We start from the raw sequence: 15,631 nt of genomic DNA on the forward strand, positions 1-15,631 counted from the left end.
CCTTTAGAGATTCAAAGACTCCAAAACAAGTACCATAGCTTAGCAGGAAATCAGAACCAAAACCCAACAACCAATGCACGTATTTAACATGAAAAAGGGAAACATCAAATATAAATTCTAAAGCTCTAAGTGAAACATTAAATTATACTTTGATGTGCACACACATGCCCCACCACAGTAACATTTTCATAAACATACAGCAAAGTTTGAAAGATTACCTGGTAAAAATACCATCCACAATACCAATCGTCGACTCCTCTGCGGGAACATAAGAACCAATCTGTGCCATGACTGTGATCAATGCAACTTGCTTTATATATGAACTCTTTCCTCCCATGTTGGGTCCAGTTATTATCATGACCCTTTCACCATCTCCCTGGAAACATAAAACATTGGTGAAACATATTGTCCTGCACATGGTGCTGTTCTAAGAAAGGCTGCTGAGTGTATGTGCCTACAGGGATAAAGGACAAGCCCTCAGGACACAGTCTGTAGTTGAAAAAGCTTCCTTCACAGCATTCAGTTTTCAAGAGTTTATGATGCCACGTATCAAAAATCTTCCTAAGTCCTCTCCAGGCTCATAAGAGAGGAGCATCACTATCATCTTTCATTACTCTTGAGCAAAACAAAGTGAGGAGAACCTTCTTGGTCCATCAAGGAACCAAGAGAATCCATGAAGCATCTGTACAATTTCATTTGAAGGGGGAACTTCACCAGCTTTCAGCACAGCCAGTGCTGTCCTAATTTGGATTCTGCTCCAGTTAAGGAGTTCTCATTGCCAAATGGGGGGGAAATCTGGCAGCCAAAGATCAGACCTAGACCCCTTCATAACTGCTTGCCTTGGTACAACACACACACATTCAAACAGAAGGGCTACAAGAAGAAATCAAGACATTTTTGAGTTTGGCAATACTTGACTGCAACACAGATATTGTGAGCAGATTGTATCCAATCTCTGATTGACTGGTGCATCCAACCACTGAAATCTTACAGAAAAATGAATCAGATGCAAGAGCTTGTCTCAGCTGTAAAAGTCCCTACAGTACTGCTGTAGGTCTATGGCTCCAGAATAAAACTGTCATCTTCTGGTGGAAGACAGTTGCTAATACAAAATTAAAACTCATCAATGAGTCTTTTTAAAGCCTTATCACAGCCTGCATCAAAACTAGGAAATTAGATTATGCAAGGATGTTGAATAACTAGAGTTTTTACTTTCTACTACATACATACAATGAAATCCAACAACTGATGAACTAACCAAAAGTCAGCATATTTCACTGCTCCACAGGCGGGGCATGTCAGACAGGACAAGCATAATGAACATTAGACACACTACTTAGGGAAGTTGGAACTGACCAGGCACTGTGATGACAACAACATATCTCTGAGGAATAAACATGATTATCTTTACAGGGATTTCATTTTGTTAAGAGGGAGGCAAATAAGATTTATATGTCACATGTCATAATCCACATCATAGAAAAGATGGATGGAATCAGTCTTAGGTCAATGCAGAAAACTGTTTAGCTTTTGCTGGAAAAAAAAAAAAACCCTGTCCATAAGGAAGTCACAATAAAGTCAAGACCCAAAAAATGTCATTATCAGGAATAAAGAATGGAAGTAATAACATGCATATGACTACATGAGAACAAAACTCACAACATTCTAGTCTCTGAGGTGTAGTTTCAATACAGCAACTGAAACTTCATCAGGACCACCATTTGGCTCAACACAACAGAATTACAGATACTTAAATCCAGGATGAGTTAATCTGTTAGAACCCACAAATTTCTTCCATGTGTTTGGTATCCCTCTGGGGTCCCTCCAGCCATGTTCTGACACTGGTGGCTGGCTTGCAAAGCCAGCTTTCAGAAAGAACATATGCTGTAACATCAGACCAGAGAGCCCATCTGCCCTTATAATTGCACAGAACCATAAGCTAACATCTTAGTGGAATTTATGGATGAAGTTAGAATTTCCATGAATATTTGGATGAGAGAGGGAGAACTGAAAAATAAGATGTTTATTTCAGGGCACTGCAAGAAAGCTTTTCCTAAAGTTAGTTATTTGACAACATTTCAGCTGAAAACATGACAGCAATTGCATTTTACTGTTGATTCAAATACATCAGCTTAAAACCAGACACGTTTTAATAAACTGGGTTCCCACCTACCTCTCTCAAAAAAGACAGAACTCTAACAGTAGAGGCAAAAACGATTCCACCACGATCAGCTGATTTTGTAATATTCAGTATTTAGAAAGCCAACATAAGAATGGGGCTAACAGGGGAAAGTGCATGATGATTACTGAATGAAATGATGAGTTTTCTGTAAATGCCATCTGTCGTTTGTTTGGAGTTGACAAATAATTTTGAAAACATTCCCTGATGTATTGCACAATATCTGTATCATTGTTCAGTATATAACATGGTTTAAAAATATCTCCAGAGAAATACATACACATTTGAATGGTATTTATCACAGCCCATGCTCCACACTGACATACCTTTTATATATCAACTGTATGAAAAAGCAGTTACGTATACACAGTTCAGTGCATTTTTTGTATTAAGAACAGAAACACAGTATTTAAAAAAAGGTTCAGAAAGGTAAATATTTAATAAAAAACGCCAAAAGGGCATGCCACTTAAAAAAACAAATTTAGGTTTTGATGAAAAAAAAAGGAGGAAACAAAATAAAAGATGTTTATCAGAAACAGATTAAGTGAAGTAAAATATGACAATACTTCCTACCTGTGGTAATTGTGTATTTATAGCAATTTTAGGTAATGTAGGTCATGCAATTTAGGTAATGTTGCATAGAAAATGTCAGGAAATAACCTACCCACTTTCTTTGATGACTTGGCAACAATAACAAGCAAGAGTCTTACTACTTCTCAACATCACTCTCTATTGCAGAAAACAACAGCCAGAAGGAGACTTAGGGGCAACACACTGCCTGCAAGCTAAGCATGGGGGATCTTTAGCATATGTTAATATGAAAGGCTTCTTCCAACCAGTGTGCAATCTACAAAGAATGGACTTGCCACTACACAGTCAAGAGTCAGAGCTCCAAATCTGCTCTGTCAGATTAAAAAAGGCTGCATGAAATCAATACCTCCAGAAAGAAAGGAAAACACATAGTAAAGTAATACCACCAAAAATGATCTGAGCTATCTTAGAACTGTCTTGGAAAGTGAGCCTGTAAGACATGGAAACATTTGTTGTGCATTTGAACATTAAAAAGTTCCACTAATCTCACATAAAGTTATGACAAAATGTAGACTTCTTCTGATAACACTGGTAAAACCCCTGGAATTATTAATTTGTTTTTCAAAAAGAGCCACTTTAAACTTTTATTTTCCTAGTTTTGAGATCATCTGTTTTAGCTTAGGAAGGGATTGGTTGGACTTGATGATCTTCAAAGGTCTTTTGCAACCCTGTGATCCTGTGATCTTTCTTAATGCCGTGAAAAGCGAACAACGTTGTAAAGAGAGTGTCTGGCTGCTAGATAGCAGAAAAAGGACACAACAGATGTGATCACATCTAGCCATATCTCTCTGAAATGTAACCAAGCAGAAAGCTGTATGATTAAATTATTTATTTTAACTTCGTGGCCAGGATGCAGATGCCAAATTCCCCCCCTTGGATGATGCTGAAGCTCAAACCATTTCTCAGTACTTACTGAAAGGTTAGTGGTATTTGGAACATACTGATCCTGTTCTCCCAGTAGCACATCAATCACAGGGTGCCTCCCATTTTTTATAATTATTTCTCGACGATTATCTTGCACAGTTGGTCTGCAGAAAGGAAGAGACATTAATTTCAACATTCATTGTAACTGATTACTTAGAAGTACTGCAGCTAAAGCCTGAAGAAGGGTAGGAAAAAAATAGAAATGACAAAAATTAATTAATGCTGTCAAATATTTCTAAGGACTTCCCTGGTTTCATTCAGTGATAAAAAAGTATTAGCAGATTGGGTAACAAAATTTTAGAATTCTTCATTTTTCCACTACCTAGGGAATGTTTTTGTTTGTTTAGTTGTATTCTAAAGGAATACTAGGAACTACAAAATGAACAAGCAGTAGCAAAAATACGCAAACTGGAGGGGACTGCTTTCTTCCCACCACTACAGTGGCTTCTGCAAGTGCCACCTTTTGCAGACACATTTCATACTCTCAGAATGATCTTGCTGAACTAGTCCAACCTGCTACTGCATTAAACCCTAACTAGTGTGGGGAGTGGAAAAATAATTGTCCAACTTTGTATATTATGACTGATAACACATTAAATGATATAAATCAAAGAGTACAGTATGACAGAGCTGTAACTCTCCTATAAACATTAGCAGCTCTCATAATGTGACAGCAACTCCCAAACATAGGAGTCATCAAACCATAACAGTCTATAGAAAGAGCTTACTATTTAAGTTGACATACTGAAATGACAGGACCTTTTCAGAGATTAGTATGCAAACCAGATCAATACTACTTACTTTCTTCTCTCATCTCCAAACCATGTAAAAAGTTTTGCCTTTAATGCTTCCACCTTAGCTACAAATTTATCTATGTGTCTAGTCATACATGTGTAATTCCACGTTATACACCTTCACATCAACAAAGTTCTATTTCCAAGAGCTGTGTGCTCTTCACAGAGAGAAAAATGCAAAAGAAGCATGTTCCACTAAATTATGACTGTGATTTCCTTTTGTTCTCTTGCAACTTAAATTTACTTTTTCATTGCAAACTGAAGTGCAGCATTCAATGGAGAGGTAAATGTGGTGTCATGTCTCAGCAACATTTTGTTACACAAGAAGTATAATCACTCTGAAATAAGAGCAGTAATTTAGGAAAGTGACGACAGCTGAGTAAAAGAGTAATACTGGAATAAAGACACATATTTTTTTTACTGGAAATTAACTAACACTTTGGATGGACTTTAGAGGGGAGGGAAGAATAGACGCGAGGAGCGTGATTTTTCCTGAGTGGAAGAATGATGATGCAATTTGAAAAGAACATGGAGATAAAATAAATGACATATTAGGAGCACAATGCACTGGAGAAAGAGGTGCAAGTTAAGAATGGTGTGGGTTGGTTTCTTTTTAGCACGAAGATATTTCCAGCAGTTGAATAGCTGAGATTAAACCAATATGGACAGAGTCTTAGGCCTTTGGGATAAAGAAAGGAAATGTCACCCTCCATCTGATGAACTGGTAAGCTGTTTGGAGCTGTAATATGATAGTCCTAAAAGGGAGAACATCCCTAGAAGCACTTCCTTCTGGATTTCTCCACTTTGCATTCAGAAGAGAGGCATAACAGCTGAATGATCCATTTGCCATTTTATAATTCTGCCCTCTACTTTGGGCATAATTGTCTTTATCCTAACTGCTCAAGCCTCCATACACGTAACTGTGAAATATGATGTGAGTTTCAGATGCCATGAGCCTTGCTGACTCTGCCTATTCTGGTTTCACACAATGGGGCTTGCAGAGGCAGGCCCTCAGCCACAGTCATTTAAAAGTTCTTCCCTGTCCCAGTTAGACAATCACATGTCATGCAGTAAGAGAGAACTGGGGGACGGGGGTGGAAATTGCTCTGGAATGTATAACGTCCTTTATTCATGCCTCTTTTCAATGGTGCTCCTTAAACAAACTCACTGCTTGCAGAATGGATACTCAAACTTCAGATGATGATCTCTGGGCTACCTACACCAGTTAGGCATCTAACTTTGTGTCCTGGGAGCCCAATGCCTTACATTGTCCATGTCAGGGTTGAGTCTCCCAAAGCAGGGTTCCAGAGACAGGCTGAAACTCCAAGATATGCTTACTACTCTCCAACAACCATGTGGAGCACCAGTGCTCCCAACCTCACAACTTGTTTACCTGCCTCAGGTAGGATGATATGAAACAATCCTCAATCAAAAAAACATTCTCCCGAAATACTCGAGTTGGTTAATATGGATGTCCCGTCTTTCCTTCAGTAGTCCTCCAAAATTAATTATTGACACCTTCCCTGCAGCTGAAGTTTCACTGAGAAGTCTCCTTCCTGCCAGTTTATAAGGTCTAAGCCACTCTTTAAAATTCAGTGAATTATTTAAACACTGCACAGTGAATTAATAAAATTTCAGTTTGTTTTCTCATCTCAGTATACAGAAATAAACGAGCAATTACTTTTAAAGAGATTTTGATTAGCAGCAGGCATGATCAAGAATCCAGAAGTGATCAATACTGTCTTTAATGCTGTATAAATGCAGAAGGATATCTAAGTGGATTTCCCTTTATCCACACACATTTAATACATGATTTGCTGTTATTTCCACGGGTCACAAATGTTACCAATTCATATGGTTATACATAAGCAATTGCCCAATTACTTGCAATGTAGCCCCACAATGACATTTAAAAACCACACAGCACTTTTCAAAAAAAGAGTATGTGGACTGTATGGAAGAAGGAATGGCTGAGGACTGGAAACAGATAGCCCTCACAAGGGTGTTCACAGTAAGCCTCAGAAACAGTAAATGCCAATCTCTAGGACAGCACTCAGCAAGCTGAAGCAGTGGTTCAGCGAGCGTCGAGTCTCTCTGGGGACACAGACCTCGTGATATAGAAGAAAACACACCAATAAGACTGACTATCTCTGTGTAGGTGCAAGGGATGTGGGTTTGTGAGGGGGAGGAAGACCCAAGTTGCAGATTGTACACACTCAGGAGCCAGCTCTGGACCAATCTCTGAGGCAGAAAGCCTTAAGGGTTCATGCTTCCTCATGGCAGAATGCAGCAGGCTGTGGTGCCTGGTGTGCACGTGTGGGTCTTGCACAGAGGGAAGGGCACAGCTCATCAGATTTAACACACATTCCTAGGTAAGGCACCATCCCTGCTCTGGAAGCTGGCTCTAATTACCTATTATTTACCTGAAATACATCTTTGAAACATACCTCATACACCTTAAAATCTTAGGTATTATACACTATAAAGTCAGACTTTGATGAGGAGAAAAGAAATAGGAGGAAAAAAATTTCCATGCAAAGTCCAACATCTATTTATGTTTGTGAGATATCATCTACCAACCACACACAGTTTGAAAACCAGACAAACATGAGATGTCAAATTTAAACCGCAATGTTTACAGACTTGAATTAAGCCCAGAAGTGCCGCTTTGCAAAATCAGATTAAGTCGAAACTACTGCAAACAATTTCAATAATGCATTTTATCACGGTACACATATTAAAATCAAATTTATTTAAAAAGCTCTCTCATAATTCCCTATAAAATCTTACATAAAAATTAAACATTTATTACCTGCAGTAGTCTCCTTGTTTAGCCACCTGAGCCAATGAGAACAGACAGTCGATAGTTGCTAGGTGACCAAGTGCTTTAGACACGGGGTGATAATGTTCACTGAAATGGCTACACCAAAACAGGGGAAAATAACAGGAGGAAGAAAAGAGGAAAAAAAAAATCATTTCATACAGATAGGAATGTACTGTCAAAATACACCTCGTGCATGCTTCTCACAGAGCTCTCTACAGTCTCTAAATTACTCTGAATTCAAATCTCCCAGCAGTGTATTAACTTACAGTATGAGGACACAATCTTGCTCACAGCAGACTTCGTGCTTCCCTTGTAACAGGGCATTATTTTTAAGCACAAAAAGGCGGCAAAATGAAACTCATTTAATAGCATATAAAGGGTCCACAGTTGATCCCTGCTGCCTAAATAAGGTCTCTGAAAATGCCACTGTTTATCACAGTGGCAGCTGAATCGCAACTGCCAATTCACTTCAGCTGTAAGTTACAGTCAAATAACCCCCCCTCCAAACAATAAAAAAAACCCTCAAACCCTGAAGTGCCTGAATACAGGATTTGTCTACAATATCAATAAAATATGGTAAGTACAATAGAAAATTCAAGAATTCACCTTCCATTTATGGTACCGATGCCCCTAGTACAACAATAACATTACCAGGAGAAAGCAGAGTTCATTCTTTTAGTACTGTAGAATTTATTTCTCTCCACTCCTAGCCTCAAAGATACAATTGGGGAATATAAAGCAAGTAAGGGAGCAAAAATGAATAAATAAATAAATGGAGGGCTGGGGAAGATCACTCTCTACACATCTTTCCTTGCTGTACGCTGCTATCATATGACACTATTGAAATCATCAAAGTGAACATGAAAAGCAGCAGATCTAAGTAAAGAAAGGTCTACTAAAACTTATATGGCTAATATAGTAACAAAAAAAATAATGTAACTATTTTTATGGTATTGCAAAGGCAATACATCTGGAAGAGTGAATTGGAATTTCAGTTTCTAATAAAGTTTACAGAACCTCTGGGTTCCTACCAAGAGGCAAAACTTGGCATCAGTTACATCCAGTGAGGCAATTTCAGAAGGAAGTTTTTGTGGTATGGAAAAAAGCACAAGTGAGTTAATTATTATTGCAAGAATTGAGGGATAATTTCAGTGTGCTAGTAATTCCTGGAAGTAAAGCAGTGATTTGTAACCTGACACCTGAAAATTAAAGGTGTTCAGAAGTTTGAGAAATATATTTTAAACTTAACATACACAGGTCTATGGGGCCAGATGGGATCCATCCCAGGGTGCTGAAGGAGCTAGCAGAAGTGCTCACCAGGCCGCTTTCCATACAGGGGTAGGGAGAATCACACTCACACAAGCAACTGCCCAAACACCCTGAACATTCCTAACTGAAAAACTGTAACACTGCAATTGTTGTATAATAAATTCTATTCTCATCGCAGTTACACTGTACTAGATTCAGTTTCACTCAATTTTCAAATTTTGAGAGCCACTGTATATATTTAATAGTGTGCTGTCATCAGAATTTTAAAATCTAGAGACATCACTGCTGCCTTCAGGACTTAGTGTGTAAAGGTCTCGCTTTCAAATGCTTTATGTTGAAGAACAGTATTTTACCATGGGCAGCATAACTGAGTTATCAACTGCGTTTTTTCCTTTGGTTGTTTTTTTTTTGTTAAGATAAAACTCTTTCTTCTTCTGTTCTTACAGCAATAAATAAAATAATAAAAAATGAGTCTATTTTGTCAACTCACTCTAAAAAGTTTAGCCATTCAGCGTTGCAGTCAAGGACTAGCTGCTCCCGGAGCTGATTCAGATGTTTGTCATTTTCTATAACAAACGGCGAGTGGCAACGGCTGACAGCTTTTGTGCTGGAAAACAGAGAGAAGCCAAATAGGAAATCAAGGTTACTAAGCAATCAGTTACACCATCTACATGCAAAATTGGACTAGTTTTCTAACTCACTCTGAGCCTTGAAAATGCACGGTAAAAAAGCCAGTTCTTTTATTGTGGTACCAAACTCTATTGATACCAGTGATCTTCACTGTGAATAAAGTGATTGGCTACTGTACTGCTGCCCATTCTGAAGGCTGCATTTTTCACAATGTATTATGTATCACTGAAGCTTATATATCTCACAAAATTCTCTTCAGCAACAGGCTTCACAAAGATGATTTTTCTTTGACTGGCTGCATATACAACAACCTCCAACAAAAAAATTTCTACTTTAAAACTGAAACTTCACAATAAACCTGGAATAAACTTAGTAAATACAGACTGTATTGCATGGATACTAGTTTCCATTTAAGGCACTTGCTCTTTATTTATGTATTTCCATTAAGGACTCATGTTGGCATTCCCAGGCATTCTTTTACAATATCCAGAATAGCTGTATTTTTCCTTCATCGCCTTAATTCTGTCTACTCTGTGCACTTCAATATCGAATTCTTGCATAAGTGAATAGAACATCGCTTCAGAGTTCACCTTTATTATGCCTACTTCTGATGAGACATGGCTCTGTGTACACATCATAACATAAGGTATTCTACCTGTTTAAATAATAAATGATCTTCCAGTTCACCTCTGTTTCATGTACTGGAAAAAGTATCTAAACTATCTAAAATCATGCTTACACAACACTAAGTAACAAAGCAAGCAAAGCTTGTTTGTATGAACAAATAAAATTAAAACATTTTTAATACACTAAGTCTTAGATACTGAGATATTTTGCACAGCTACTTTTACCTTTCTGAATAAAGTAAGAACAACTAAAATTTTATGAAAAATGTATATCTACAATCTACAGGCACAACTGAATCAAAACCGTAATTTTCATGCCAATACATCTGCTTTGAAACATTAAGTACTATTTAAAAATAAACACTTTTAAAAGTTCCGTTTTTTCAGCTTGGTCTTGTTTGGTTTTAAGCAAAACTTACTATGGCAATAAATCAATGTAACCATTTTCATTGGTTGCTTTTAGTTTAAAGAAACCCCAAACCACAAACACACATGGAGCTGTGACAATGTGTATCTAATTAACTGTAAAACCAAAATGGCCCATACTATATTTTTTTCCTTATATATTAAAATACAGCAAACTTTAAAGACATTTTACATACCTACTAACCATAACCCAGTCAGATGGAACGGATGATTTATTGGAATTCTTGACTTCTATCATAAACTAAACAAACAGAAATATAATATTACACATCATGGGAAGTTAAGAAGACTACAGAAGCATAACCATAATGAAATCAAGAAATCTGCAAGCATCAGACGAAACCCATACTCATCCTGAAGAGACTGAGCAGACCAGAAGCTAATGTTCTTTCTTCCCTAAAAATGAGGGTAATCACGTACATTTGCTGCCAATAGAGCAACTTCTACCCTGAGCTGTTCTTTTGCTCTGCCATGTTCCTGCCTCATCTTTGCCCTTTTGCTCCTCCATCTACTAAAATGTTCTGCTCACCTCCCTCTTACCAAGCCAAACCCAGACTAAAGCTAGTTAAGACTTACCTGATCCTGACTGGGCCTCGCAGAGAATTCAGCATTTACACAGACTCTACACTATACACAAGCTGTACTCAGGCTGTTTCACAGAATCACATAATGATCGGGGTTGGAAGGGGCCTTTGAAGATCATTTAGTCCAACCCCCCTGCCAGAGCAGGGTCACCTTGAGCAGGTTGCACAGGACACAGTCCAGGCAGGTTTTGAATGTCTCCAGAGATGGAGACTCCACAACCTCTCTAGGCAGCCCTGGCCCTGAGCTCTGCCACCCCCACAGTAAAGAAGTTCCTCCTCATGTTTAGCTGGAACTTCCTATATTTCACTTTGTACCCATTGCCTCTGTCCTGTTGCAGGGCATCACTGTCAAAAGACTGACCCTGTTCTCCTGACACCCAGCCTACAAGTATTTAAAAGGACTGGTAAGATCCTCCCTCAGTCTCACCTAGGCTAAAGAGTCCCAAGTCCCTCAGCCTTACGAGTAAGATGTGCTTTCCTGCCCAGGGATCAGTGATTCCTATTGAGCCATATTTACCTACAGTATTTCACAGACAAGAGCTCAAAACCTCAAATGCTAGCACTGCATGTACAGTACCTTCCTTCACGTTTGGATCAATTGGAGTTCAGAAATGGAAAGAACAGAGGAAACCAGCAGTAATGGCAAGAAGCTTAGTACAGTGAAATTTACATTACGTCTTTCCTGCAGTATTTTATACAATTCATGTCAGTTATTTTTATAACACCAGCCTGAGGTTCTAGACGTCAAAGAATAAAAAACACAGATGGAAAATTAATTTCCAGCAGAGATTAGATTAGCCCAGTATCTGATCACCTTTACAGAAATGCCCAAGACTCATCTGACAAAGCTCTTACATTACAGTTAGTATGATGTAGATAAAACCTTCCACACCTCACCAGAATACCCAGCAATCACCTTAGACTACAAACAAGAAGAATAACCCTAACATGAGCACACTCCAGAATGGACAGACTACACTAGTTCTTAATTTACCTAAAACACCTTGAAAATAATCGGTACCTCTGAAACCCTGAAGTTGCATAATACACAAGACAAAGATTTGAAAATGAATCAACTGCTGCTGCTACTAGTAGTGTTGCTGATGTGCTAGTATTGCATTTTTTTCTTGAATTTTAGCTCAAAACAATTAAGCAAGCCGTGTTCATGAAGAGTAGTCAGAAAACAAGACCATATTTGTGTCTATGCTAGACGACTAACTGAACTCAGAACAGTTACACAGCCAGTTCAATTGCCTGGTGTGTTTGTGTGGCTAGCAAGAAAGAAGTAGAGAGGTTGCAATCTTCTTCAAAACAACAAAAACATTTCCTTTTTTACCCTTTAATTCTTAGGCCTATTATATAAATATGTGCAGTATTAAATAAACTGGGCCTGAAGCACTGCTTATCAGGAAGCAAACTTTTCCCAAATGTAGCAATTTCTCTCTAAATCCTGCCTGAAAAGAATAGCAATGCTATCACTATCTGGACAGCTTTCTGTCCTGTTTAGTGATGCTATTAGTTACATTAGAGGTCTGGAAATGAAAGATAAGACAGATATGGATGTAACCTCCTATTTTTGAAAAGGTGTATGTCAAGTGGATCTTCACAAATTTAAGTTAATAAACTGTGGGCTGACTGCATTCATAATAGTGTGTTTGGAGGGCACACATGCAGGAGCAAAGAATCTGAGTGCCTCCCTGACAGAACGTCTGTTCTCTGAATGTGTTCAGAGTGGGAAGATAAAGAGAACAGATTTCCTGGCAGCTTCTTTTTCTTCCAGAACCAGCAAACCATAAACCTACTTCTGACCAGTCCTGTTGCAAAGAAGTGCTTGAACACAACATCTATCAGAGTGCTAGAGTGCTACAACAGCACAAGTTCTGAGGAAGGCTGAGCTTAACTCAGACTCGTGCCTATGCTTTGCTCCTCCCCTTCAATTCCCTTTCCTCACTGACCCTCTTCTCTAACCCTTCCTCTTTTGTGTCTTTTGATGTCTGCAATACACTCATACCAGATGTAATTAAATGACAGATAGCTTTAACTTGTGCAGCTCCATTAATGAATTTCCCAAGATAGAGCTCTTTGCCTGCAATGGTTTCTGAGCTGTCTGCTGCTACAAGGGGCCCCTCTAAAACAGGCATAGTTAACTGGTGGTTTCTGAAACTCTCCAGTTCAGACCTGGCTACTTTCTTGATACTCTCCTCTTTCATCAACTCTTCCCTCTTTCACACACATGTCATCATCCAACTCTTAAGCCAGTATTTCAGAGAAATCCTTCAAATCCTGGCTCTTTCCTTCCTCATGCAATACCGAAATGCACTCTTCCACATTTCCTCTTGGACTTAGCATCTTAGCTGACATCCTCCCCGACTCTCCTGCCACATGTTTGTTCTTCTGAACCTCAGTAGCAAAAGAAATATCCACCCAAGGTCTTTATCAAGTGATAATCTAACTCATCCCTTCTCCCATCCCCTCTCAGCATTGTCTATTTGCTCCCTGCTGCATCTCTTGGGTCTTTCTCAGCGTCCCAGGTCCTCAGTGGGACGGTGATCTGCTTCCAGCTTCATACCACACTGTCCTCACTGATTCATCTCTTTTACTCTCAACCCTCATTCAGTTGCCAAGCTAATTTCTTTTCCCAACTTTCTGTGGAGTTTTCCCCAGGTCTCCCACTCTCAGTTCCAGCGCAATGCTGAACAGTGGTATCTCACTGATACTTTCAATTCAATACACAAAAAAGCAAAGCATTACTGAAACAAATTTGACTGCAGTAATGTGGTTTTATTATTTAAATCACCAAAGAAATTGACTTAAATAAAGTGACACTGTCAAAAACCTGTTTTTTGAAGTTGTGCAAATATAGGCAAATGACCTGACCAAGTACCATACTAAATGAAGAGAGTTCTAGTTAAGCCTAGCTTTTAAGCTATTTTCTAGACAAGCAAGGGAACAGCCATCCATAATAGACACCATATTACCTCTTGACCAGAAACTGTAACATACTCGGCAGAAGGATTCTTGATCTGTTTACGAATGTCTACCAGATGCAACTGGATTTTAGAAAGCACATCCAAGATCTCCTCTTTTTTCTTTCTGATGACAGGGAAGTCCGTAAGGTCCTTGAACAATTGGGTTTTATCTCCAGTCCTATCCATAAGGAGCAAAAGATATAGTAATGGTAAAACCAAAAGACACACTCCCCAATTCTACTGGCTGTGTCCATATTTTTATTTGTTATTCTCACTTAATACTAGCTTCATTCCTCTCTCAGTAAGTTTTTTCTGTTATTTGTTCATAGTACAGCACATTTACCAAAAGCTGCTATGCACAGTATATAAACACAAAGGCATTTAAACACTGATAGTCCTTTCCCCATTGTATTAAAAAACCCATCTATTGCTATTGCTTTCTACTCGTCTACATTATATTTGCCCTTCTATGCCAAACCCTGCTGACTTGGATTTCTGTCATCTCTCAGTGTGCATCCTGCGGCTTTATGCTTGTTTTCCCTTAGTCAAGTAAAGCAAGAAAAGGAATCACAAGACAGATCATTCCCTTCTGGCTCAATCCAGAATTTCAGAATACAACTGTTGTCCCAACATGGAGGATCCCAAGTACAGACAACCCCTTTTACCATGATCAAAAGTGAAGCTCTAGATAATTTCTGCATAACAGGAACACAGATTTTTTTGCATATTTAGAATTTGTCCAAATTTGGACAGATTTTAATGAGGATTACAAAGAAAAAAACATCCTATAAAGTTCTCATCAAAGCAGAATGTCAACAGGAGTTTTTCAGAGTACCTTGCTTCTTTTCTAAAGAAATGATTAACCAGAGCAGTTTTTAATACATGCAAAAAATCTGCTCTTTTCTAGTCTTAATGTCAGAAAATGACAAAATAGTTTTGGCTGCAATATCTCAGCTCAGGATTGAAACCTGAAATAACATCATTCAAATATTTAAAACTGGAAGCCGAACAAACTATTAAAAATATTGTTGTCATCAAAAGTAACAAAAATTTAAGTTGTCCTAATAACTATCAGGCAAACAACAAAAAGTAGTACAAACAGGCCTAAATGAACTGAAGTATACATTTGTACTTTAGAGCAAATACAAAACTGTACCATTTAATTAGATAATTACCTTGAAATCTAATATTTGGAGAACAAATAGTTAGCAAACTGAAAGTACTAAAACACAAAAATAATAGAAAGTCTCATTTTCTACTTATATCAATACCCCTTTTGCTTGAGAATGAAACTACAGATGGAGCCAGTGACCATACAGGTAACGCAAAGCTGGACTTTGATTTTGCATTACACAGGATTATTATATAAGTGACAGTAAAGATGCCATTTGTAAATACAGTACTAATTTTTAGAAATGATTTTGTGCTAATTAGACTTGTTTCCATGGGAATGGAAAGGATAAAATGATCGGTAGTAGCCAGCAGCTGATTGTGAAGACTGTCACTATGTGATGTACACCAAAAATTCAAAAACTGACAGTTTAAAAACCCCAACATAAAACCCAACATCTCAAACTCCCCTTAACCCTTAATCTCAAACTCCTCCCTGGAGCAAAGGGCCACTTTTGAAAACTATTACAGGATTTACCTGCACTATACAACTAACACAATGCAATATACACATGCACGTGCAAGCATGCATGTAGCTGTCAACTGCATATTCTCTGTTGTTAGTGAGCATATAAATGTATTTTTAAGAAGGATGGTGGGACATGCAAAGCTTTGAAAAGTTTTCACAAACAATAGTAGAAGCCA

At 38.2% G+C, this 15,631-nt stretch overlaps 1 protein-coding gene across 1 annotated transcript in view; it reads right to left on the bottom strand.

Moving 5' to 3' along the window:
- LOC311199741 (DNA mismatch repair protein Msh3-like) overlaps positions 1–15,631 on the bottom strand; it is a gene marked incomplete at its 5' end in the record, with an annotated part of 84,937 nt that overhangs the window by 25,221 nt on the left and 44,085 nt on the right. Inside the window, 6 exons of the mRNA XM_084273875.1 lie at positions 219–376; positions 3,684–3,798; positions 7,301–7,408; positions 9,072–9,188; positions 10,440–10,504; positions 13,826–13,994. Of these exons, the coding sequence (XP_084130001.1) occupies positions 219–376; positions 3,684–3,798; positions 7,301–7,408; positions 9,072–9,188; positions 10,440–10,504; positions 13,826–13,994 (732 nt within the window). The remainder of the gene's footprint in view (positions 1–218; positions 377–3,683; positions 3,799–7,300; positions 7,409–9,071; positions 9,189–10,439; positions 10,505–13,825; positions 13,995–15,631) is intronic.

The sequence above is a fragment of the Gallinula chloropus genome (genome assembly GCF_964237585.1).
Source record: "Gallinula chloropus genome assembly, chromosome: 21".
NCBI lineage: Eukaryota > Metazoa > Chordata > Aves > Gruiformes > Rallidae > Gallinula > Gallinula chloropus.